This window comes from Myiozetetes cayanensis, unplaced genomic scaffold (genome assembly GCF_022539395.1).
Source record: "Myiozetetes cayanensis isolate MyiCay16 unplaced genomic scaffold, myiCay2020 scf16, whole genome shotgun sequence".
Taxonomy (NCBI): Eukaryota; Metazoa; Chordata; class Aves; order Passeriformes; family Tyrannidae; genus Myiozetetes; species Myiozetetes cayanensis.
The window spans coordinates 1,227,066-1,254,273 of record NW_026087270.1 but is presented as its reverse complement, the minus strand read 5'-3'; the positions used below and the strand labels follow the sequence as shown (position 1 = coordinate 1,254,273).

At 38.5% G+C, this 27,208-nt stretch overlaps 1 protein-coding gene across 2 annotated transcripts; it reads right to left on the bottom strand.

The window, feature by feature from the left end:
* Nucleotides 1-27,208, bottom strand: CEP89 (centrosomal protein 89). Of its 2 annotated transcripts, none has more exons than XM_050311492.1 (19): nucleotides 27,155-27,208; nucleotides 25,248-25,354; nucleotides 23,888-24,043; nucleotides 23,136-23,337; nucleotides 22,266-22,371; nucleotides 20,637-20,668; nucleotides 19,882-19,936; nucleotides 18,854-19,144; nucleotides 18,333-18,475; nucleotides 17,939-17,989; nucleotides 16,868-16,951; nucleotides 15,957-16,064; nucleotides 15,065-15,176; nucleotides 14,294-14,474; nucleotides 13,254-13,421; nucleotides 12,486-12,627; nucleotides 10,361-10,450; nucleotides 2,947-3,116; nucleotides 1-871 (listed from the first exon to the last, which is right to left on the bottom strand). In XM_050311492.1, the coding sequence occupies exons 1-19, from the start codon at nucleotides 27,191-27,193 to the stop codon at nucleotides 634-636; spliced, it is 2,475 nt and encodes an 824-aa protein (XP_050167449.1). In that variant the 5' UTR covers nucleotides 27,194-27,208; the 3' UTR covers nucleotides 1-633. The 2 variants fall into 2 exon arrangements, with proteins under 2 accessions (XP_050167449.1, XP_050167450.1); XM_050311493.1 differs by having other exon boundaries at nucleotides 20,637-20,665.

Below are 27,208 nucleotides of genomic sequence, written 5' to 3'. Positions count from 1 at the left end.
CAAGTTGTATGAAATGGCTTTATTTTGAATTTACATATTAATAGATAGTACTACAAAGTTGATGTGCAATATTGTGAAAAATCAACAATTATGAAAGCTCAGACAAACAGGCATCAATAATCTAAAGGCTGACACTGCTGCAGAGAATAGAAAAAAAGTGCTTTTGAAGTGGAATGAACAAGACAATCTGGAGAACTGCATCCTGTGCTGGTAACTCATCCCCCTGGCAAAACTCCAGCAGCAGCTTCCCAGCACCTGGGCTCCTGTAAATCTGGGGAGTGGACAGCTGTGGATTCAGGCTCCTGTAAATCTGGGGAGTGGACAGCTGTGGATTCAGGCCCCACCAGTTGTCAGGAGGATGCTTCAGTCTTGGCTGCTCCAGAGTCAAATTTTACCCTGTTAACTGGTTACTTGTCTTTTCACGTTAACTTAAAGCTGGATCACATTTTGTCTCAACAAGGAATAGCCTTTTCTTCAAATATCAAAGTAATATTTCAGGCTAGATTTGTCTTTGTTATGACCTTAAAAATCCAGTCATTTTGAAGGGGGGAAATGTTCCATCATATCTTGTGTTGCTGAAAAAGTCAAATTCAGGCACTGAGTTCTCTTTCTGGGATGAGATGCTGATTCTTCTCACTGAGATTCATCTTGAAATTCATTTTTAGTAGGGGATGAAGTTTTCACATCACAATAGCTAAAATCACGTCTGTAAACGAGGTCCTTCTGAGAGCTTTCATCAAAGTGTGGCTCCTGAGCTGTGAGAGCATTCCACGTGGTGTTCTTCCTCAGGGAATTATGTAAGAGTTCTCTCATTCTCTTGTTCTCTTTGATTGTGGATTCCCAAATGATTTCAAGATCCCCTTCTGCTTTCCTAGGGGAAAAAAACCAAAGAGAAATCCTAATTTTAACAATGTTTCAGCAGTACAGAATTACAGGATGTGGATAAGCAAATTAGAAAATGGCCTGTATTTAAGTGCTTGAAATTACCTGATTAAAATTCATGCCTATTTTGCTTTTGAAAAAGCCCATTAAATGTAATGCTAGAGAGGATGTGACCAGAAAAGAAACACTTGGATCCATGTAACAAGTTGGATCAAGTCTCAGCTAATGCTTCCTTGTGGCAGCCAAACAAAGGTGGTGTAAACCAGGAGGGGAGACAAAGGATAGTCCTTAAGGCACTGCAACCTCACAGCTCATTTCTCTGATGCCCAAGCATAAATGAAGAAATTATTTCCTATCTTTCTCAAGGAAAAGGTTATTTTTTAAGCATGGAAGCACAGGCTTTTTAGCAGGTTATATTAGGTCAAGATTAAGCTCTTGGATTTCCTCTGACACACTTCCAGTATGTATCAAAGTACAAAAAAATAAGAATATCAAGATAATTCTCCCTAATAACAGGCTCTAAAAATGAGAAACAAATCAATGCACAACATAAATGTGCTGAGAGCCCTTTGTGATTGATCACCCTGAGAATGAAGTGGTGAAAAGTGGCCCAGACACAGAACCTAGCCCACTCTGTGTTGCACCTTCTGACTTGATACACAGATGGAAGAAGAAAAAAAAAGCCTTGTAGAGAAGGGCTTTAGATTATTCTTGCATTTATTGCTTGGAATGAACTTTTGGTGGTAGAGGAGATCAGTGACCATTGAAAAAGCAATTAAAGCAAAAGGTAGCAGCTGAAAGCAGTACAGGTGCTAAAAGTAACCTAAGAATTTGCCCAAGAATGTGAGAGGCCACAATTAATGAGTTGGAGCTTTTCATTTCTGCCAAGTTGCTAAAAAGCTGTGGAGAAGCAACCTATCAGTTTTAAAACACCAAAACTGTAGATGACTTTGCTCTCACAAAGTATATTTCCCCTTGAGATGGGATGAGAGGGACTAATACAGGGTGCTCATTTTCAGTTCAAGTGATTGTAGAAAACAAATTAGTTCAAAGAGACTAGTTTTGAAAGTGTCCACATGGTTTAAATTACTTGAGTAGCAAGGAAACAGATGCATTCAGAGATGGTGATGTATCTGAACTTAAATAAGTAAAAATAAAAATTCCCTTCAAATCCAACCTAGCCAAAATGTAAGGCTCTGTATCTTGTTGAGAGTAAACAAAATGCCAGTGCTGTACTGATTGATGTTTGAGGATGAAAAAGTTAACAGAAGCAGGTTCTGAAAGCAGATTCCCCTTTACAAAAGACAGAGCTTTCTGCCCTCACCGAACTAAATTAATTCAGCCTTAATTTCATATTTGGGCTGCCAGCTCAAGAATTAATTTTCATCTCTCCTGTAAGAGTTTATTTAAATATTCCTTCTAACAAAGATCAACAATTTTTATCATGGTTCCAATATGACATGTCACCCCACAGGTAAGGCAGCTCCTCTCCCTGGCCTGTGCTCAGCTGCAGAGCTTTTCTGCTGTTGACCCTCTCCCAAGGACAGTCTGAGGCACTTTCACACCTGCATTTTCCATCCAAAGCACAGCAGCTCTAACTATCTCCAAGGACTGTTTCTCTGCAGAAGACTTAGGAAATAAACTCTGACCTAGAAAACTCCTAATGGTAAGTGGCCTGTGAAATATGCCTGGCAGTGTTTATGACCCTGTTTTTCTACCCAGGACTGCATCATCAGCTTTGTTTGTATCTCCAAGGTGCAGGGCAGCTTATTGAAGGGAAGGTACATGATAATGATGACTCTGAGCATTTCTTAGTAAGACAGATTCAAAAGGAAACAAACCTTTAGTGTAATCACGAGATTCCTTTCATTTCCTACCATTCTGACAAATGGGGAGGAGTGTGGATGGGCAAGAGTTCAGCCTTTAGCAGAAGATGCTGTTAAACAAACTAACACACATCTTGATTTATAGAACCCCCTCAAATCATCAAAGATTAGGCTCAGACTGATACTCTTCTTAAGAAGAATTCTTGAGAACAGCAGTTCCTGCCTGTGCCTCCCTCACCTCTGCTGCTCCAGCACTTCAGCCAGGGTGTCCTGCTTGTCTTGCAGCAGACGCTGGAGGTGCTTCATCTCCTGCTCATACTGAGCAGCCTTCCCGGCAAATTCCTTCTCCTGCTCACTCATCCTCAGACTGATATCCCCAAGCTTCCCAGCTGCTTTCTTTTTATACACCTGTAAGGAGTAAAGATTATAGGAAAAATGGGATTATAGGAGAAATATAAGGACAAGTTACTACCAGCAAAAGAAACAGCTGGAGACACTGATTTGCAGTTTAATTTTACATCAGTTCTGCCCTGCTTAAATATGTCAGGTGGGCTGCATTATGGATTTTTTAACCTTTTTGTTAATTTGGATGTACTAAACTTCATTTTGTTCTGTATATAAAACCAGTGTGTACAGTGAATACCAAGCTATATGTTTGTCTCATGAATGAACAGAATTAGCTGCAAAAAAGGGTGTATTTCCCAAGATGCAAAGCTACACATTACAGCACCTGTTGATTACCACTTGTCCAACAGTCATATTTAGCAGTACATACCAAGAAAAAGTGTTTATGTTTTGATGGTTGTTCAATATTAATACTAAGAGGAAGGAAAAGAATAGCTTTGTCTTTTTAAACTGGCTTGCTGCTTCACAGAATAGTCCTTCTGTTCAGTGAGGCACGAGGGATTTTTTTGTTTAATGGCCATAATAACCAAATCTATTGGTCCCATCTCAAAAATAAGAAATCATTTTTATACAGAATTATTTTGCTTTCTGAAATTACATCCCCATTAAATTGCAAGAGCACACAAGGAACTGAAAACTATGGCTTGGGTATTGTTACAATTGTCTGGATGCTGCTGCTCTTGACAGAAACCCAAACCAGTATTAGCTTTTTTCCTCATGATTACAAGCAGAATGCTAAAACTGTTATTTTGTCTGCAGAATGTGGCATTTCCTACAGGCTATAGGACAGAGTTTGGGGATGGAAGCACCTCCTTTAATAAAACTGTAAACTATTTAATAGTGAGGCTTTGAAAATACTGCTATTTATGTCTTGGTAATACAAAGTTTTACCTAAGGTGCTAAGCACTAAGGTTTTATTTTCATCTGAATCAGAGCAGAAAGACTGAGTCTGCCTTTTGGAGGAATTAAAAAAAAAAAAAAAAAAAAGGGCATTTTTAGGTATATGCTGTATATAAGGCTATCTAATCCCTTCCACAAACTGTTTCCTTTTTAGCTCTTGTAAAATGTGTCATGGAGTTTATTTTTCTAGAGCTCATAGGATAATAATAAATAATAATATTTACCTAGAACATTAGTAATTCAATATTTAAGGATGATTTACACGGAGGGGAGGGGTTTTCCCAGCTTTTTCCCTGCCAGTTCTAATTAAAGAATTAGAAGCCTGCAAGTTAACCAGTCACATCCTTCAGCTATTTAGATTCCCAGAGAAGTCTCCAAAATGCAGAGTTAGGTGCTTGCACTGAAATGCCAGACAAGTCCCTTCTGAGCAGCAGGTTGCTCAGAGCCAACTGAGCACAACTTCCCCCTCTGCCATTACATTCTCCAGCTTTCCTCACGTCCAAGAGGGACCTGAAATGCCCTTTCCATGTCAGGTGCCCATAATTAATAACTTCAGAGAATTTCTTATCACAGCAAAGGCCGATAAAGCAGCCGGTAGTGTTGGTGAATCCCCGGTCATTGACCTCCCAGCTGCAGGGAGTGTTTTAAGGTGAGTGTTGTGTTTTTTAAGCTGCACTCTGCCTGAGATGGTTCAAGCCATCTGGCTCCTCATCTCCCACAGCTGCCTCTCGTGGCTCTGCTCCTCCTTTGCCAAGTGAAGCCCTGTGTAGAGGTTGCAGAATCTGTGGGGCACTAAGGGCAAAAGTGCATCATCATCTTCTGGCCCGAAACCAGACGTGAGGGATCCCCAGTTCTGATCTGCTCCTAAGGGTGGATTACAACAACATCTACAGAAAATGCAGCCTGGGCAGGTCTGGGTGCACTGGCACAAGCAGCTGCTGGCACTCACAGATCCTTCCCTTTGAGTTGTTCCAGATAAGCCATTAATGATCTCGGAGGTGAAGTAGGTAACAGTAAACTGGCTGGTGGAGATAACACCACCGGGAAGAGGGTGATAACACGGAGCTGGAAGTGTTTTCCTCTAAAGCCAGAAAGGCCCAAGGTCATGGCATCAAGTGTAGAGTAAGCAAGATGAGGAATGGTCACGGATGCAGCTGCTGGTACCGAAAAGGATATAATTGACACTCTTCTAACTCATTTTTGGGAGGTGTACTCCTGGGCACCACAGCTCTGTTACACCTCGAGTATTGAACTACAAACTGGCAGATAATTCTGACAGCAGAGCCCACAAAACATTATTTCTACAAGCACAGGCTGCTGGCTATGGTACATGTAATGATCTGATCGTTTGTTGAGGCAACAAAGCTATTTTCTGTCAATATGTTGTTGTTTTTCTCCAATCCTTTACCAGCAAAATTGGTATTGTCCATTCCAAAAGACAGCAAAGGGCCATCTGAAGGAATGGTCCCTAAAAAGTGCTATAATTCTCACAGAATACCCCTGTAATGGGAACACTGATGAAATTTTTACTGTGTGCTACAGAACATTGCCAACTGTCTCCCATGGCACCTAAAAATACTTTAATTAAGATCATTGACAGTTATCTTCAGGGCTGTGTAAAAAATCATGTATGGAAGCAAGGGGAGGAAATTCCTTGTTAGTAGTAGATGATGAACACTGTTTGTACCTATAACCTTCCCAGTACAACTGGACTGTGACAGATGAAAAGTGACAGCCTATATATTCAGAAGATTTAGTGAAAGTTTTGTCAGACAGTACTGTGGTGTTTGTTAATAGGAAAAAAAAATCCCACACAAACAAAAGATATCTGGTGTGTTAAGGGTTTGTTTTCAGTTTCTTGAAACCTCCACTCTGTCCCAATGAAAAGAATGTGATTAAAATGTAGAAAATTTTGAATTCAAAAGCCAACAAAATCAATGTTAATAGTCCAGGGAAAAGTTCAGCTGTTGTATGATGTGCTGCAGTAAATAAGCTTCCTTATTCCTACATGTTATCCTGCCTGATAATTTAAAAATCTGGGAAAAAAGTAGTCCATCTTTAGGACTGAAAAAATGATGGGAGCAGTTTCTTATGTGGCTGCATGACAAAAACAGCAACGCTCCATGAATTTTCCAGGGCCCCACAATGCAGAAATCTCCAGTCTAACAAAGGAGAAGGAATACTCTGGACTGAAAAGCCTCGTGTGCAGCGAGAATTAAATAAACCCACAGCCTCCTGCCTTCAGACCCAAAGCACCTTTCTCTCAAAGTCCAGATTAGTGTTGATAGGAAGACAGTGAAGGAGCACTGGTGACAGAACAGTCACCCTCAAAGGTGCTGGCCTAAGCAACTGATTTCCAGGAACACGGAGCACGCAGTGCAACAGGGACACACAGTTCCTCCATCATAAGGAAGTGGTAAGAACAAACCTTTATTGCTTTCTCTTCACCAATAACAATTTTGTACTCTAAGTGCAATATGTAGCAAGATGGGAGGGAGAAAAATGAAGGCTGAAGTAGTAGAAGTTGCATGAAAATGAGGGCAGTTACAGAAGGTCTCTTCAGTATAAAGATTGTTTCTCCCCACTTTTACTAAAGCCTCATGACTAACAAAACTATTATCAAACAGAGATTCAAAATCCATGAACAATTTATTATCATCTGAATTCTTTTACTGACAGTGTGCCTGATTTAAAGATGAGTTACACTTGCAGAGAAGGAGAGGAAAAGGTGCCTGATGATGAACTAGAAGGCAAAATCTGTTATCAGAGATTTACTGTTCACAGCCATAAACCCAAAATCTTGGATTGACTTTACAGAATTTGTACCAGATGTTTGACTAAAATACTCCACATAAGAGACAGATCTGTGGTCACTGTCCCTTCTGACAGATGTTTCTGTGTTCACTGTCCCTTTTGCCTCCAAGAGACAGAAGTCGAAGGACTGGCCCATGACATTATATCCAAGCTCATCTTAAAAGACAAAACAGCACGGAATTCTGACTCTAAAGAAGTAGTTTGAACACCAGAAAAACTGGCTTCCTCAAATTCTTCCCATGGATCATCAAGCTGCTGGGTAATCACAATTATGGAAGTGAAATTATGGAATTACAGAAGTTAAATTCCAGTACAAAGAGAGTCCCCAAAGAAGCCCAGGCAAAGGATTCCTCAGATTATCACAGCATAACCTTTATGGACTGTTAAAAATCCATATGTTATGCCATGTATGTATTTTTTGTTAAAGCACAAGAACTTGTGAGAACACTGACAAAATTGTAACAAAGTATTGTGTTTTTTCTTTTCCTAAAAGGATGGTGGTTACTGTCACCTGATCCTGAAGTTACAAATGGTTTTAGAGACCACCATCTCATTAACTGTGAATAGAACAGCTATTTGAAGGTTATTGTTTAAGAAAACAAAATCCTGTTTATATCTAATCCATTATCACTGTTTTTAAAACCCGATGGAGACCAGAAATGCTCAGTGTATCACTGTTAAAAGAAAACCAAGTTCCATTTACAAGCTATAGTTTTTGAGTCAGATATTTTCTGATGTCCAAGGGAAATAAAGTTGCGTGAACTGTTCTGCTCTACAGTTGTTGAATCCTAGAGGACCAACTCAAGAACAGTTTTTAAGCAAGATTTAATATTTTCCATGATTCAATATGCCTGAAAAATTCCCTGACATAAGCCAAAGTACATACAAGTAGAAATGAAGGTAAAATTGTTTTCAGAATTAAAATACCGAAGTAAATTTTGTTTCCTTAACATAGTTCCTGAGTAAAAATTATTTATTTTGTATTCAACTTAATGCTCTACTACTACTCTCTAAATTTCCTGTGGTTGTACTGATGACCTACAAAATGTTTTGCACAGTGAATGACTCTGTAAAGTTTGTTTGCAGTGATTGCTAAATCCCAAACTAAAAATGGGTATTTAAAAGAGAATAACTTTAAATTCACTACATAATTTAAGCATACACAGTTTAAAATACATAATAAAGCTGTGTATACAAATATTGACACGGGTTTGAGGTTTATTTTAGCAATAACCTGTTGTTTAGCTTTAAAGATTTTCACAGTGATTTTGTCTTTCATAACAGATCTGCCAGACCTTGATTTAATTCGAGCCTTCACAACGGAAAAGAAAAAACCACAAGATTTTATTAATTTTATTAATTTCCTTTCTTCAAAAGCCTCACTGAAAAGGAAGAACTCTGGACCAGAAGACCAGACCTACTTTTACGTGCAAGGCACAGATGAGCTGAGATCAGAGGGAAGGGATCCAAAGGGAACTGAAGTGGCAGCTTTTGGAATGACCTCTGGCCGTAGGTGTGTGATGTGTGTCAGGTGCAGAAGGTTCGTCCCACACGGCCTTCCTTCCTTCCTTCCCTCTAATAACGTTTGCTGGGACGGGAAAAGAAGTCCCAGAAAAATCTTTTGAGACACACTAAGTGCATCAGAGCTGCAAGTTTTGGCTGAGCTGCTTCCTGATGCGACACGAGGCAACAAACTCAGCAAAAGGGAAATGGGAGTAAATCTGGTTGTGCCTAAAAAGCAGAAAAAAAGTCTAGTTGTGTCTAAAAAGTAGATTCACGCTGTAGGCACTTTGAAGTAACTCAGAGCTGTAGGCTGGAAGCTTTTCTCTCCTCACACCCTGAGGACTCCATGCTTCAGTCCATATGATATAATCTGTATTTCTTATCTTGTATCTGGAGGAAATAGCTGCAGGTGGCTGAAAGCCAAGGCACAATAACCTTTGGTGAGATAAGAAATAGCTAACACTCACATTATCAATGCCTGTGTCACCCTGGCAGGAAAATGAATGTGTCTTAAGTAGTATTATCACTGGAGACAGATTACACCTAAATAGCTCAGAAGAGGTTTATCCTGAAACTCAAGATACAGGGCAGTTACCCAACATGCGATTTCCTGAAGCAGCAAAGAAATAAATTATACCAGCTTTTAGCAAAGTTCACTTAATACAATAACCAAAGAGAACATGACATCTGTAGGTGTTGTGTGACTGTTTAAGCTCTCTGCTTTACTGACAAAAATAAAGAAAGAAAAGGTTTTGCAAGTAGATTAGTCTTACTTTTGTTAATTGAAACATCTGTATTTAAGAACTTTATTTACAGACTTTTTTTCTGATTTCCATTAATAATTGATGGCTTAAGGATTTTTTAAAATCTGGTTTTGCACTTTAAATTTGCAAGTAAATGTTCTTAATTTTATGCAAACCTCTTCTCTGTCCCTTAGATACAGATCAATAAGATTGCATAAAATCTGTATTTAACAAGAATATGAGCCACTGTCTTTGTAGGGAAGATAGACATGAATGAGGGTGAAAAATGCTAAAAACATTTTATGGCTGTATTAGCTCAATTAGATAACTCTTTTAGGGTAAAGTTTCATGCATTTAGATATTTCATGAAGGATTTCTTACAAATTCAAGCTATTCTTCACCTTACTGCCCTTTACACTTCCAATTTAGTTTATTCTCTTTGTTGCTGATTTCTGTGCTGTGTTGATCCTTGCAAGGACAGTGCAGAAGGAACTGGTCTCCACTGACACAGGGGTGGTGCACATTTGTGTCATTTCATGCAGCAAAGGCAGGGTAGCTCTTGACTTGAAAAGTGTAACTCTCTCCTTTAGGGTAAACTGAACAAACTTGACTTCACACAAAACAGCTTTTTAAAGTAATATATACAGTACTTTCTATATATACAAACCAATATACCAGGTCTCTTTTTCTTATTCTTTTTTTAAGATGACAGTACAAGCAATTATGGCAGCACCAAAGATGTTTCAGATTTATATAATGCTGTTATACTGCAATGACACACTGTGCTTTGCATTTGTTTGAAGATTTGCAAAGATAACCTAGAATGTATTCTCTAACCAGGCTGCATGTTTGAACACCCTCTGAGTTTCTAAACCTCCCACCCTGTGGCCATATGAAGGCACCTGATGGTAACTGTACACTGAGATATGTTTTTCATTCCTTCAAATGGAACTGGAATGGACTTCAGGCTGAAGCATTAGTACAGCCTCAAAAAAGTGTGACTGGGGTCACACTACAGAGCAAAACTGAGATACAAATAATCTTTAATTGTTTTTGCAACTAGTCCTTGGTTCTGCAGGTGTGTGCTCTGGCAGACATGCAGTGTATGAGCACAACTGAAGAAGATACTTGTGCAAACTACAGTGATGATCTATTTTGCTTTTTAAAAACATTTTAAGGTCATCTAACATAAATCTTCCACAAAAACACTGACACAAATTAACTGTTGACTTTTCTCACCAGAAAACCCCAAACACAATAAATATTCAGCTTAGCAACACTGCTTACCTTAACTTTCTCTTCTAGTTTTCCTAAGCGTAGACTGCCTTCTACCATTCTATTGAGAGCACCCTGCTTCTCATTTTCCAAACATCTGGCCTGCAACCACACAGTAGATACATAATATAAATTATGTTAGGGCAGACAAAAGACTGAGCAAGACACAGTAATTCCATTTTATACTCCCACAGTCTGAAGAACCAACATGGAAAACGAGTCCTTTTATATTTTATATATTATTCTTTATTTACTATTCTTTAATGGCTGATTAATAATTTGTCAACTGACTGTGAATACTGTGAAACAGTATTATTCTGAAAGGATACTAATACTGTAAACTTAACCTATTCTGTGTATTTTTCTACAGAGAAATGTTTGTAGGGATCCAATTTTTCACTGTTTCATAGGCACTACATTCCCAGATATAAAACAAAAATGCATGAGGTATGAACAGTGAAATCACTTTAAAACTGTAAGAGACTTCAGTTGTTAAATCCACTGAAAGCACTCAAAAGAGAAGGAAGCAGCTTTTGGACTCAGCAATGTCTGAGCACCTTGAACTACCCATATCACTGCAGAGACATCTCCCTTCCCAGAAGTCCCAATTACCTGGCCCTGCTGGAGTCTGAACTTCATGTTCAGTAGGTACAGTTTGATTTACTGTGAGGCAGCTGAATCATACAATGCAATACAAGAATAATTTTGACAGCTGCTGACTCAAGATTTTTTTTTAACCCTCAGTAAGTAAGAATATAGGCTTAATTTTTTTAGTGCTGTACTATTCTGCTGTCCCTGTTCTTCTGGATGAAATGTGCATAAAATGAATTTCAATGATTTAATTCAATGAATGAATTAAAAAAGAGTAAGACAAGGGTTAACAGCTGAAGCTGAACTGAGTAAATAAACCAGACATTACTGAATTTTGAGGGGGGAATGATACCACATTTTAAACTTTATGTGATAACCAGTAGTGGTTCTTCAGAATCATTAGGGTCTATCTCTAACTTTTTGGGGTTTTTTGTTTGTTTTCTAGGCCTTCCCATTAGACAACCTTATGAGAGTACCTGCTACAAGAAACTTGCAGTTCAACTTCCTGGCAAGGTTCAGCAATTAAAAGTAGGAACAGGTTGTTCTGATTCAGCTTTATGAGGGAGCAAAGTAAACTGAGTATTTTGAAGTTTTACTGATAGTGGCAAAATTAGTCTGACTATATCTCTGCTGTCAGCCCAGACACAGTGGATTCATTAAAAAACCAAGACCTGGGCAATCTAAGTCACAAATTGAGATCCAAGAATCAATTACAACAATTCCTAGGAGACATCTGTGCCCAGTGTTAAAACCCTGAAGCCCAGTTTGTGCTGGACAAGGATTTGAGTTGGGTCACCATAGCCCCTCTTCCAGAATTAGGAATTAACTGCTCTTTTTACCCAATCCTGATGACAACCTTTGTCTGCTACTTGACCGACAGAAGAAAAAGAAGCTTTAACAAAGTTCTGAGAAACAGTTTCAGGACCAATTTGAAGACAGAGTACCAATACATTAAATTGAAATTGTTTCCAAGATTTTGCAAAGGAAATAAAATGTGCTTATGAAAAGCCCAGTAACATCCACGCCAGACACTTCCACTAAACAGCAGTTGCTCCCAAACTCTCAGTGAGCCTGTTAAAATGACTGCTAACCAATAAAATGCAACACCATCCACGTGCATCCACAGGAGAAGGTCCATAGAGGCCATTTCAAAGATAGTACTTTACCTTTAGATTCAGAGACTTGTATTAAAATTTTAAGATTGCAAGCTATTTTTACATACATGTAGCTCAACACCAATCTCTAAAATTAGGTTTTAAAAAGTCTTTTAAGCTTGATATATGACACTGCAATCCCTAATGCTCATGTGAATTCAGGCTGTTATGTTAATTCCAGAAATAAGGGTACTTGCTTTTAGCCTCTCTTCTAGAAAAAAATCTTTTGCTGCTCCCACCCTAATTGGCTCAGTCTACTTAAATAGCTAAATCCTTAAACTGAAATTATAGCTTTCTTTTTTGATAATTCAGGTGAACAGCAAGTTGTGCCCGTAGGATGATAATTGTGTGAAATAATAATTAAGCGATATTAATTATTTCAAGGTAATTACCAAAGATACAAGTTGATCACGTTCCTGAGCTATCTTCTCCACCAGACCAATAAGGTTTGTTAGGTAATAATGACCTACAACTTCTTTTTCTGTCACTTCCTCCAGCTGCACTTGTAAAATACCTATTTTCTTCTTTAGTCGCCTATAAAATGAACAGATTGGGAATTAATAATGGAATTAAAAACTTGCATCACGCGCAAATCAACATGTACAACTCTCAAACAATCAAACATACTGCTAGAAATCCACTGGCTCCCAATATTTGCAGTGCCAAAAGTACCACGCCCCACTTTTTGGGGCTGTTTTTCTTTACAATATGTTGTCTGAATAACAGAACAATGATTCAAAAGAACAGTCTGTGCAATGGCTACAAGCTCATATTTCTTAAGAAATAAAACAATAATATTGGGTTTATTTTTTAAAGTACTGTGAGCCCATCTCTGAACCATCTGGCTGCATGAGGAGGTTTGCAAATAGTGTAAGGCCTGATTTTCAGTACACAAATGATTCATTGCTATAGCTAACTACTACTCACACTGTTAACTACTACAGGAAAGAAATATTCTTAATGTGCCTGTAGACACAGAAAAGAGAGCAAGAAAACATGCAAAACTCAGCAAAACTTTGGATGTGGCAAAGTTTTGGATGTGGCAAAGATACGTTTAGGAAACATGTAAAAAACACTCATTATGGGAAGCCAGACAATTTCTGCTGTTATTTTTAGGAAGACAAGTATTTCTAAACAAGAAAATGAGACTGGTGTGTGACCTGTTTGTCTTCTGTGTCATTTCCATTTCGGTTTGCAGGTCCTTGTAGTCAGCCATGCAGCTCTTTTTCTCCAGGAGCAGTTTCTTGTGCTCAGCTTGCAGCGATGCCACCCTTCCCTTCAGCCCTTCCACCTCACAGCGCCTCCTCTCCTGCTCCTCCTGTAACCGCCTGCAAAACCCAACAGCAGGGACAGGGCTCAGGTACAGCCCTAACTCACTGAAAACCTAAATTACAGCAAGATTACCCTCTTAAAGGGGTGAAAAAGATACACTGAGAATGCTTAATTTTCAGTGGTGACATCAGACAGGTATTACGTTCTCAAATCGTGAATGATTTAAATAACTCATTCTGACTGCACTTTACTTAAATTATAAAGCTACGGAGCCCAAATGTATTCCTTTTTTTTTTTTTCTTTTTTTTCTCCAAAGACATTACTAGCAATGCCAAATACAAGGTCTGAGAACTTCACAGGACACAAAACAGCGCTACCCAAAGGCTTGGAAGCAAACAAATTTACAGGATGTCTTCAGAGAAACATCACTGTGCAGGCAGTGCATGGCAGCACTTCAGAGTTGTGCTGTTTCCTGGTGTTTCTGCATTGTAAAGACTGGAAGAAACTCAGAACACCCAGTTTAGAGTTTCAGGATCCTTTCGACATGTTCCCAAAGAGGGGAACAAAAGAATGAGAATATTTAATTTATAGGATTTATAGAAATAAATAGTTTTGACAAAAATGATATTTTTAATGCCTCCTCTTCTACTATTTAAAACACAATGAGTACAATTAGCAGGACATACTCTGTGGTAGGAACACTCCTGCCCATGTTTCTAGATCTGGGATATCCTTTGGTAAATTAAAATATCCCTAAAAACCAAGACAGTATTTTTTAAACGCTTCTTTCCCTTTCTTTGTACTTTGGTAGTTGCCTTCCTGGATTACCAGCAGAAGGTTCCAGTGGCCTCCTACCTCCAGAGTGCAGCTCTGTTCACGTCCATGCTTTGCAGAATTGTTTCTCCAAGCACCACATGGAAAGCCATACCTGTTTAAATCATTCACCAAAGCCAAGTGCTGCTCTGCTGCTATTCTGCTCTCCACTTGGGCTTTCAGCTCTTCACAGGTAGAACACAAAGCTTTTAATTGCTTCTGGTACTCTGCTATCTCTTCTTCCTGGCTCTGTTTCTTCCCTTCTAAGATTACTATCTGTTTGGTCAACTTTGAAGCTTTTGGGAGGGAAAAAACCAAAATCAGCTGGGTATAAGAGAACTAATTCAATCACCTAGTGAAACTGCAACTAAACCATTACTGTGTTAATACCTGGTTGTGCATAGCAACAGTGGATTTGTCAGTTTGTTTGTATTTTGTTTGGATTTTATTTTTTGCTGTCTCAAGCAACTTGTTTCGGTAAAGTGCTGAAGCTTCAAGACTGCTTCTTTTCAGAGCTATAGGATCACTGAAACATCATTTTACTCTTAAAAATTCTGATTCAGTTTAAAGTGCTCTTAAATTACAAAAATTAATTTTTATATATTAACAACTCTTGTCACTTTTTCAGAAGTCAAAATGGAGTATGTTGTTCAGTGGCAATAGGTGATAATGACATTCTTTTCAGTCTCAGTTCACACCCAGAGCTTGATCTCATATTAATGTCACCCACATTCAGCAATGTTTTTTAGGTACATAGAAAGTTGCAAAAAAACCCCCAACCAAACAAAACCAACACCTCCCAAAAATGACAACAACAGAAATCAAACAAAAAAACCCCAAACCTGCAGTGGTGTAGTTGAAATGAATGGCAACTCAAGCACTTTACCTTCTTGAATGTGCTGTCTGTGACTGTCTTTTGCTTTAGCTTGTTGGATTTTGAGCTGCTCCATCAACAATCCATTTTCTTCCAAGACCAGCTTGGCCTGAGTTTGCAGCTGCTGCCTGCAATGATAACCAGCTTGTAAATAAAATATAATGCAAATGTTAGCTTATGTCCCCAATGACATTCAACAGTGTAAAAAGCATATTTGCACCTTTTTAAAGACTAAGTGAAAACCCTCATTGGAAGCAATATCAGAACCTAAGGTAAGCTTACTGGTGACATGAACTCGCAACCATCAAAAAGTAATTTATTTTAAATAATGTTTAAAGCCTTTGAGTGATAAAAGCAGTATGTGTGCATTAGGAGTGCAGCATCAGAGAATGGATAAGGTTTGAGGCACTTCCAACCTCAGGAGGTCATCTTGGAGAACAGCATTGTAACCAGTAACTGAAGCAGATTTGTTTTCAAAACATGTGATAAAATCTTGGATAGCATTTGGATTTACTTGGCTTTGATCCCTAGAAAAACACTGCCAGTGAGCTTTATGAGCCTGTGAGGAAGATGGGCATTTAAAATGAACTCTCCTGAGCAGAGAACTCAACCCTCTGCTTTTTAACTTGTATTAATTCAGCTTTTTAGAAAAGCAATATCAGTCCTTCTGATGTTAAAAAAGTTGTTCCAGTAAGAGCTTAAAAAGTTGAGAGTTTAGCCAAAGTGTGTTTTGAAATTTGTGGACAGCACTGTTCATCAAGGCAATCGTGACCCTACCACCCCTTCAACAAAACAATTTGCTTAAAGGGAAAAAAATCTTTCACTTAAAATCTGTGATCTTCAAAGTTTGCACACAATAAGCAAAAGAATTAGTAACTTTTAAATTAATTTCCAGTAATGTAACTTGCCATTCTGTAGAGGTAATAAAGTTATTTTTATTTAATCGCTCATGCAGGTCTTCATTCTCCTTCACCAACTCTTCAACTCGTGCTTTAAAATTCTTCATATCCTCCTGCAAGACAAAGGATTTCACATAACATTCTTTAGAGGTAAGTATTTTTGTTGATGTAATTTTTTTGTTTGTAATGTAGTTTTTACATCAACAAAAATCTTTGTAAGCCTACATGTTTCTAATTCCTGACTTAATAGCATATTATCTCTCTACTCACTCATCTCTAATTCAGATGAGCATATTTGATTTCTAAATTGTTTCATCAGTCTAGTAATATCTGATTAAAAGAATGCTGATATTTGATTTGTGCCACATTTTTGCAAGTTGTAGATCCTTAAAATATGCATTTAAAAAACTGAATTCTGGATATTGCTAGATGACACTACACATTTTCAGAAGGAATGGCATGGATTTGAATATGGTAGGACAAGACAGGGAATTTACAGTAGTAAAATCCTTGGTGTTTTCTGCCCATTTTATGGTTTAATTTTTTGAAAGAAATAAATTTATTTTTAAAGCCTAGGAAAGTTCTGCTTTCATACCCACAAGCAGGTGGAAGAGCAGCTCTACAGAGCATTAAATCCCTATTATGGATGACAATGGCAAATTCTTTCTATCACTGTGTTTATAATTTACTCTGTTCTTAGAGCCCATCTTACACCTCTCAGTGGAGTGGCCACTTCTAAAGCTGAACAGGCTGACAAAAAACAGCAAGTCAAGAAGGATAAGACACAATAACCATGCATGGAAAATTAAAACAAAGTCACTTCAAATTTTAGGCAGAAAACAGCATTGACAAATCCCTTCAAAAAAATTTCAGCCATTTATTTCCACTTTAGTGCATATTTTAAATGGCAACTTGCCTCATGTTCAAGAATAAAATCTTCCTTTTCTCTTATTCTGTCTTCATAAGCCAACAGAAGAGGTGACAAATACTTCATATCCAACTTAAAGAAAATGAAGAAAAAAATCAATAAATACAAATTAATTACACACAATAATCTTATCTGTATTTTTTACTTCTCCTGCTATAGACTGCTATAGTTTTAAAAGCTGTGAAGGGTTTTCATTTATGACTTGGACACTACATTGGCACACTTCACTAAAAAGCAGCTCTAACAGCAGAGTGTGGATGCAAACGAATACAAACCAAAACTGAACCACTCCAGTGAATACCACTTGTAAAAAAAGTACCCCAGATTCATTAGTAAGTGGGAAAGGAATTTTTACATTCTCAAACCTGCATTTTTAATACTAAATAATATGTGGTTATTGGCTATTATGGCTAGAACAACAGAGCAGGAGCATTTTCCTGTACAATACAGTTCTGAAAAACAACGAGGAAGGAAAATGTAAGATCTGATCAGCATTTCAAGGAGAAATTCTTTCACCTATTACAAATGCATTCAATCTCACAGACTATTTGCCTTCTTGCCAGAAATTCAGAGGCTACTAGTGGAGCCATGACCATTCCCTACCACGAGAATCACTGAAATGTTCTATTTTCTTTTAGTATCATCTTAAAAATAATAACAGCAGGAGATTAACAATTAAGGAGATTAACAATTCAGGAGATTAACAATTAAGCAGTAGACCTTGGAAGACCTTGAAGCAAACTACGTGCTAGACAATGGTAAGTGAAGAAGGTACTTCTGACTCTCAGGCCACCAGCACTTGTCAGCAGTTCCAGCTCTGTGCCTGTGCAGTCTGCAGTTTACTGCACATTCTGCAAAGTTCTGCCCCACATCTTTTCATGCAACAAAAAAAGGATATTCTACTTGTATTTATATAGAATATTTATTATATTCTATTAGTTTGTGATAGTTCAGCAGAGGAAGTAAATAATATCCTGATTATTTCGTTTCCAGTAAAGAAATTCTACAACTTTACTTAGAAAGGAATAAGCACAGAAGGGAAAATATTATTTGACTTACCAGCCATGGTGGTGGTGGTCCTTTCATGGGTAAGCTTTTCAGCTTTACATGCTAGAGCAGATTTTTGAAAACATACTGACATTATTTCCTGCTTTTTGAAGCACCAACAACTACCCACTGCAGTCACAACAAAGCTGATGTTTCTAATTACAGGTGTTCTATGTTTAATACACACTCAAAGTCAACAAAACTGGAAGTTCAGTATCTTACTAATACAGGAGAATAATACTGACTTCTTCAAGTCAGACTTAATGATAAATGCTTATTTTAAATTTCAGGAAAGGCCTGTGCAATTTGTAGACTTTGCAACAAACTTGGAGAAAGTAAAACCCTCAAAGATGAAATAACAATGGGACGTTTCAGTAGAAACTGCCTTTATAACCAAGACTCTCACCTCTTCTTGGGACAGTGACCTGAATTTAGTTTGATAGCGGCTTAATTCTACATTTAAACGATGGACCACCATTTTCAAAGCATCATTTTCATCTACCAGTTCTTGTGCTTGTTGCCTGAGAGAAAGTAATTCTGTTGCCTCCTCTGTTAAAACAAATATCCAACAAGAAAGTTCAATCAAAACTCAAGAAATGTTCACAGCAATTTGTTAATTGTAATGCAAAAAAAAAAATAATTTCAATAAGCTAGAATAATAAGAGAACTTCTCTCAAAATACTGTTATGGAACAATCCCGTGAAAAATTACTAATAAAAAACCCAACCACCAAGTAATTTTTTTCATGGTTATATAAGTATTCCTTGACAAAATTTCTACAAATATAGAAAATACTGTTTGGAAACTACTTCTGCACAGATACTTGCCTAAATCAATGACTTTAAAGCTACTACTACAGGAACAGGTTGTAAGAAATCAGAAAAATCAAACCAGATAGCTACAGAATGGCTCTTGGGTTTCTCCCACCTTCTCTGGGTGAGTTCTCTGCAGCTTCTTTAAGTCTTCTGTTTTCTTGTTCTTTAAGTCTTCTGTTTTCTTGTTCTTCAAGTTTTCTGTTTTCTTGTTCTTTAACTCTTCTGTTTTCTTGTTCTAGTTTCTTCAGCTGTAACTGCTGTTCTTCCATTTGCTGCTTTGTTCCCTCCAGCTGCTGCAGCACAGCCTGGTATGCCTTGCTCAGGGCCCAGTTTTCTTGTTTTAGTTCTCTGAACTTTTCTTTAGTCAGATTTTCCCGTGCTTGCCTTGCCCGAACAGACACGTCTGCAATGCCACAGCCCAAGGGATGTCAGTTATATTCAGACTAGAACATGAGTTTCAGCAAATTACAACCCATTTTTTCTAATATCAGCATTATGTATGAGTGGTACTTTATAAGATATAAATCGGCTCGTGGCTCCCAAAAGATAAGACCAGAAAGAATTAAAAAAGTAGATTTGGAGAGAGCTGTGGAGTGGCTGCAAGATCCCACCTTTTCTCTCAGACACTGAAGACATTCCCTCTTTAATTGGGAAAGAAAGTGTCAGCAGATCTCTCTCTCTCAAGCATCAGGGGTTAAAGAGATGAGACAAAAATGTTCACTGCATGGACCAGTCAGTCTTCCTGATCCCTCCTTATTTTAATCACCTTTACAATGAAAGCTGTACCTTCCTCCCCACTGAACAGTTTCAATGATCTGTTACTGAAGTTACTTGACAATCCTTACAAAAGTAAAATTTTAGATTATCTGCAAAACTGTGGATATATTGTTGCATCAGTGACAGTGGCTCACAATTGCAGGTTTTCCTTTCCATCTGTGTGGGATGAACAGCTGACCTATTAAAATGAATTTTAGCCTTGCCAGTATAACCTAACAGCACATAACCATCAGTGTAACTCAGCACAGGAAAATACTTTCACACACACACACATAAATACAGGCAGAAAAATGTGGTTTTATATAAAAATGCCTATTATTAAAGTGAAGATGTGTGGTAAATGCATAGAAGCATCCAAAGTACCTGGGGATGGTGGAGGTTTTTCACGTATCAGATTGTCAGCTAAAGGTTTTTCCTCCTAGCAGAGAAATAAAAAATGAGACAATTTGCTTTAACAGTCACCCTGCCTGAAGTTCTCTGAACAGCAGCACTGTTGGAGAACTTAAGAAACAAAACTTTAGAAGGAGTTTCTTTCATATCAACAAAATTTAAGGCTGGATTCACTGCTGATAACACACAACTTCTCACTGATCTTGACATAATTTTGTCACTTATCCCTGCCTTCAGTCACTTGTGGACATTTGAAACTGTCGCTATTATTTTTAGTCATCAGAAATGTACACTTCTCTAAGTATTTTTTTTTTTATGGCTGGCATAAAAGTCCCATAAACTTAAAGGTTCTTGACCAAACAGGATGGATACTGTTCCCACTAAAATAAGACTTTAGACTAATCATTTATGATATGAACTTGAACTGTCAATCCCTAACTAGGTATCAGCAAAGAAATTTAAATGGAAAATGTTCTTCAAAGCTGAAGAATTTTGTTCTTGTTTTGCTGAAAAAAAAAAAAAAAAGGTATCTATTTTTACATTTCTGGAAGGTTCTTCCAATAGGAAAGAACTCCAGACTCATTTAAACCATTTAAACCAACTTGAGGAGAACATGATTCCCTAGTGGCAATAAATTAATTTTCTTTTAAGTGACTGCAAACTAACAGCTCTTTATGACACCCTGTTTTCCAAAATACATCATAAATCAACCTCTGTCTAAGTCTTACCTTTAAGTTCAGGTCAAGATGTTGATCTTCTGCTAAAGAAAAACAGATCTTTCAGTCAACAGAACCAAGATCTATTTGTAACTACAAAAATGATTTGTAATTATTTGTAAGTAAGCAGGCACACATATGATACACTGCAAATACATGTAAGGAAGTCCTCCCCAAACCACAAATGAGCTCACTGACTTTCCACTATCCCTTTCATGGTGTGTCAGGACCCTGATGCGAGACCTTCCTTTCCCTCACTCTCTGTAGGTGCAAGTGGGGCAGAAATGATGCTGCATTGGTGGCTTCCATCATCATTTTAGAATTTGACTAAAGGACAAGTGAAGTGTTTTCACTGATTTCACTGGGCTTGAATCCTATTGCAGTTCTGAGCAAAGCAAGTGCAATTCTGGCAGCTTCCAAAACCTGCAGCACTTACTATGTGGAAGAGGGATTGGAACTGGTGTTCTAATATCCTGTTCTTTTCAGTTCAATGCCTTCATTTCCCAAATGCTTTTATCAAAGCAACCCATCCTTTCTGGATATTATTCTCTATGAAACTTTTCAAATTACTCCACTGAAACAATACTGAAAAAAACACTGGGATCCAGCATGAATAACACTTAGAAAGAGAACATTTTTTTCAAAACAGACTCAATTCTGCTTTCTCTTTTCCATCCAATAGCTACAGAGTGTTGCCATCCACTCTAAAAACTGCATGTTCCAGCTCTGGAACTAATTCTCACCTCCCAGTTTCCTGATTTTAAAAGAACAGACAAGACAATTATGCAATAGAACTGTGACACAAATAGATCGGTCCTGCTGTATTGTTATAACTTTTTCTCCATAATATTGTATTGCTCCAAGAAAACAGTTTAATGGCAGGTCCAGTTACAAACCAAATGTCCCTGATCTAATTAAATTACTTCTTGAAAAAGAGTTATTTGTGAAGCTTAACAATTCAGAGCTTAGGGTGATAACCTGAGCCTGATGAGCAGGGTAATTTCTCTCTTTAGAAACATCCTCTGTGATCTGATGTACAGTTTTAAGGCCCAGACCTTAAAAGACAGCAATAATGGTACAACTTCTACAGAAAGGATAAATAACACTTCTATCATGTCATTTGATTATTAAAAAGCCCAGAAGTTTTTAACTGATGGTTTTCAGTCATGGCATTTTTTCCATACAAGGAAAATGACTGATTAAAAATGTTTTCCTCTATCTCCAGCTTTTTTTTTTAACATTGGTAGTTTCTGTAGTTCCTAATTTTTCCCAGTTTTTGAGCACAGTAAGACTCCAAATTTCCAGAGCATAAATTGGATTGATTCACTGGATTTATAGTAGAGAATGACTGTACTAGACAAGACAGAGTTCACAAAACTTTTCCCCCTCCTCTTTTTACAAGGGCTGATAGTGGATATTTAGGAAGTCACTCCACAGTGAATACAGACCAATCTTCCCTCTTTATGCATCCTTTTAATGTTCTGTAACTACTTTAAATTATTGTTAAGTAAATAGCAGCATTTTTAATTGCTCTTTTAAAAAAGGGATATACCATTATCGCATAGTATTACATTTATTTTATTCAAAAATTACTTTCCCTATGGTATATGGCATTTTGAAGTAAAAGTAAGTTTTATTTACCTTCTATTTCCAAACTTGATTTATCCACCACCATCTGAGACTCAGTTTCATGGGAAGGAACCTCTTTCTCATCAGTGTTAGAGGTGGGAGATGGTAGAAACTCTTCCTATGGAGAAACAAGACAAGCCTATTTAAATCATGGTATCAGTGTTAAAATAGCCCTTGTGCCTTGACATCTCTCTGAATCCTTGGTCTACAACTGTCCCTTCTCCTAGGGGTGTTTTTTGGTTTCTTACAATACATACCACAAGTCCAAAATGTAAAAGATTGATGGTTCTACTTCCCTAGTGTTGGGGTTTTTATTGAAGAGGCTTTTTATTGCCTCTTTCCTACTCAGGTACCTCTTCCTGTCTGTTAAATTTTTGTATAATTTTGGACTGAACTTTAAACGTGCCTTAGGAGTACTGAGCTGTGCATTGCTGGTTAAGACAATCCAAAATTATAACATAGAAACATTTATCTCATTTGATTCCCAATCTCCCTGTCTCTATGTGGTCTGTGCTCATTAGCACAACACTGAAACATTAACTAAGCTTTCACCATTTAAGAGTCAAGTGCTTTGAACAAATCATCTGCTCTGTAAGTACCATGGCAACATAAATTATTGGGCATTTTACAAAGCTAAATTGTGCATTATAATTATATACAATACCAGCGTTTTCCTACTAAGAAAAGGCTCCTATAATCAGATACAGGGAATCTGTGAGAACCAACAAACCTCACTCATGTAAGAGTAAAGGAATCACAAAAAGAAGCATGTGAAATAAATATTGAATAAATGCCTGAAGAATAAGAAGAGAACATAAAGCATTAGAAACATTTAACACGTGCATTAACATATTAAAACATTAATACATTTTAAAATTCTACCTTTTTATTTTTACAGGGAACAGCATAAACAGCATTTGTGCTAAAGCTTTCTTCCCTCTTCTCATTACTCTGACAGCTGGACTCTGCCTCTTTATCAGCATCTGAGACAAAGGTATCCATGTCCTCATCTTCACCATAGTGGCCTGATGTTTCCAGGGACTGTACAGGAGATCTGTCACTACCATCAAGTTTCCAGGTGGACCTGCAGGTAAAAAGCAATTTAATGCCACTTTCAACTCTGCTGCTCATTCTTCAAACAAAAACAACCTAGTAAAGTAGAACCATCAGTTCTTACAAAGTACACCACAAGTCCAAACAACTGACAAACATCTAAACTAGGAATCTAGCCTATGTGTGTGCTCTAAAACAGACAATTAACACTGGAACTACCTGATCCTCTCTATCTTAAAGAAAATGCCACATTAGAGAGAGAAGGTTGCTAATTCTACCACAAGGTTACATCTGTCATGTAACTGTAACATCTGCCATGGGTCATTTAACTCAGTTAATCACATTGGGTAGAAACAATTTATGGTTTTACTTCTGACTGCTGTACAATCCAAGCCTGCCTCTCTGAAGACTCTATGCATGACATCACTTCACAAGAAATGGCACAAGGATCGTGGACACTTCAGACCCAATTTATGATGCGGTGAGAAGAAAGCAGGAGTTTGCTGTAACTCCTTGGTAAAACCGTATCACTGGCAGGTTCTGTGTCCAACCTGAGCTATCAAACCAGAAGTGTACACTACCCTGTTCTGAGCTGGGTCACTGTTGCATAGGGTTCAAAGCCTTCCTGTTCCACAGAGGTGGAATCACTTTCGGAGAGGGATCTCTGCCGAGGCTGAGGAATAGCAACAGTGCGCCCTGTGAGTGCTGTGGCAAGGATTGCTGCTGCCAGGGCAGACCTGCAGGAGAACAGAGAAAAACAATGAAGCAATGCTGGTGTGCTCTTGTGCCCTCCACACCTGATATATTTTCCTTTGCAAAATGTCTTCACTATTTAAGCAAAGCAAAGTGTTCACAGTTAACGAGCATAAAATGCCACTGAATGCCCACGGGACTGGTTGTGAACTATGAACACCCACAGGAAAGCACAAAACGGGGCAAGCTATTGTAATGCAGCTTTCCAAGAGTAAAGCACAATACCTCCTGGTTTTCCCAAATCACATGCATGAAAATCATGGAATATTCTGAGTTACTTTCCTAAAATTCACATCAACCATTGACAGCATTTAGCATTCACTTTAGTCGAAAAGGTGTTCCAAGTCCTGCTACTTTGTCTCTATTCCCCACTCTGATCCTTCTACTGGTGACTCTGAAGTTGTTAATAAATGTTGGCACACTGCAAACCAGGACAAGTAAACAGAAGTCCCTATTTGTGGGACACTGTGGAGTATGGAAAAGGATATGATGAAGAGGAAAAACTAGTAGGAGCTAAGGTTAAAGCAGAGAAATGGTGAGGACTCTAAAAGGAAAGAAAACAACTGGAGGTCAAAAAGGAAGAAGAAATGAACCAGGATTAAGGAGGAATGTTACAGACACTAGAAAGACCATGGAAAACAACCAAACCTGAACTAAACATGGAGAAAATATAGACTAAAAACTGTAATAAACTACAACTTAGAAGAAAAAGAGATTTATATTTTTCTCCATTTGACTTGCCTTTATTGCTACATCCAATCCAATGGATTATGCCAGGTTTTTAAGTCCCTGTCATGGGACTTAAAAGAAGCCAAACCATAACATTTAGTTTATGGTTTTCTAGTGAGCTAAAATTTCCTGACTCACAGCACTAGTGTTGCTGCACAGTCTACTGTGGCAGCCAAATTAAAAATTACCCTAACTGTAAACAGTCCATTTGTCTTTAATTGACGCACATAAGTTCTATATTCTTAATGGTTATTACCCTAAATATTTAGCACACTCAGGAGTGGAAGAAAAATTCAAAAAGAGGGGAAGCAACCCACTTAAAAATATATTTGTTTTGTGAAATGCTTTGCACAAATACTGCAGAAAGGACATGTGATTCTTTTAATCATGCACTTCTAGTAGGTTATAGCATACTTGAGGAAGGGAAAAAAAACAAACACCAAAAACATCAGAACATACCTGGGCCTTTCTGGAGAAGGGTTTGGACTACGAGGGGGAGGGGTGCGGGGAACTGCAGGTTTAGGAGCTATGGTGGCAGCAGGGACCAGGCCATGAGCTATGTGTTTCTAAACAATTTAAAATAAAATTAGTTGACAAAGTGACTTTTCAGGATCACCACAAAAAAAAAAAAAAAAAGAAAAAACCACACAGAACTGAACGTGCACAAAAACCGACAATGGAAAATAATAAAGAGGAAGAGCAATGACATGCAATTAATGCAAACTGAGGGCTTGAAATGGTTCCAATTTAACTTTTTAACATGTATGAACAGCTGCTAATGGAGGTTAGAAACGGAATTTACGTGAGAACCACGAATGGAGGTTTTCTACCCACTATGGCACAGTATGCAAAAGCAGAATTTTAACAGAATCATTTTTTCCTGTAGAAAAACTGGACTAGAAAATAACTTCTTTCAAAATATTTGAATGCTGCTTCAGAGTGACAATATTAGTCCATTTCTTCTAGAGTCTGTCAGTCAGAAGTAACCCTCAGCCACAGCAGCATGAGATGGACAAATAACCCTGTCTCTAAGAGTCTTGCAGTCAAAGGTTCAACCTGAATTAGAAAAGACCTAATGAATGTTTTAGCAGCAAACACAGTAACTTTTTTAAAAAGGGATAATATTAAATACCAGCTCAGAAAAAGTGGAACCAGAGTTCCCTGCAAAGAATGGAATCATGTAATAGCTGAGGTTGGAAGGGAGTTCACATCTTGTGTATCCCCAACCTGGTCCAGTGTTAAATCCCCTCACAGTATTTTATTTATCATGTTTAAGTTGACTTGTCTGTGTTTGAATTGGTGCTCATTGCCTCTTGTCCTGTCTCTAGGCATCAGAATAGATGAGGCCATAATAAAATCCATCACCTTTGGATGGAGTAAAACAGGCCACGTTCCTGCTATTTCTTCTACAGAGATTTCTTTTGCTTCCCAAATTATTCTTTAATTTACTTCTCTAACTGGGGAATGAAGAGGCAAAATGGGACATACTTCTGTCCTCACAGGAAGGCACATCGAATAACTAAATGGTGCATTACAAAGATTGCATTTTTATTCAGCCTTATCTTGCAAATGCACCGCTCCTGAACTCTGCAGGTCTGTCTGGGACACGCCGGTTTGTTTGCTAAAGGCTGCTGACTGGAGATATCTCACTGTGATCACCAGGGAACACAGCCGAGCTAAGAGTAGAAAGCGTGGCAACAACAGAGGATCGATACTTTAATTCCAGTAACAAGAGTTCAATCACTTCAAGCGCACTGGGAGATAACTCTGCTGGCAACCCTGCAACCTTCGGCTGCCCTGAGCTCTCATTACATTAATTTACTGTTAATAAGACGCCAGCACGCTCTCCTGTAGTTTGTAATGGTAACACAGCAGTGGCTGCAGTTAGAAGAGTGTTTTCCTGGGAGAGAAGGCAGGTCCCGGTGTTTGCTGCCACTCGCACAGCTGCGCGATCTGCCCACCATGAGCAGCTCTGCAACACTGCTCCAACTGGAACCACCGATGCGTTAACGTCACCGGCCACAGGAGAGTCTGCCGGGTTCTTTTAACAGCAAATTAACGCCGTAACTTGCATCAGTTGACTTTAGAGCAGTGAATGTGCGCTTCGAGGATCGCGCTGGGAGAGAGGGAGCGGCACTGCCGGCCCGGGGGTCAGACACTGGAGAGGCTAGGCAGGGCTGGGACTGGCGGAGAGGAGCGCCCCAGGCTCCGGACACCTTCCTGTCTTTGCCTGGCGTTTATTCCCCCCCGATTTTCACCGCGGTCAAACCGCTCAGCGCTCCCCGGCACCGCCCGCCTTCCCCGGGGGTCCCGCCCGCACACGGGCTGCTGCCCCCGCTCCCGGCGATGCCCCGAGCGATACTCACGAAGGGGCCGGGGCGGCCTCTCCTGAACAGGAACGACATCGGGACGGGACAGGA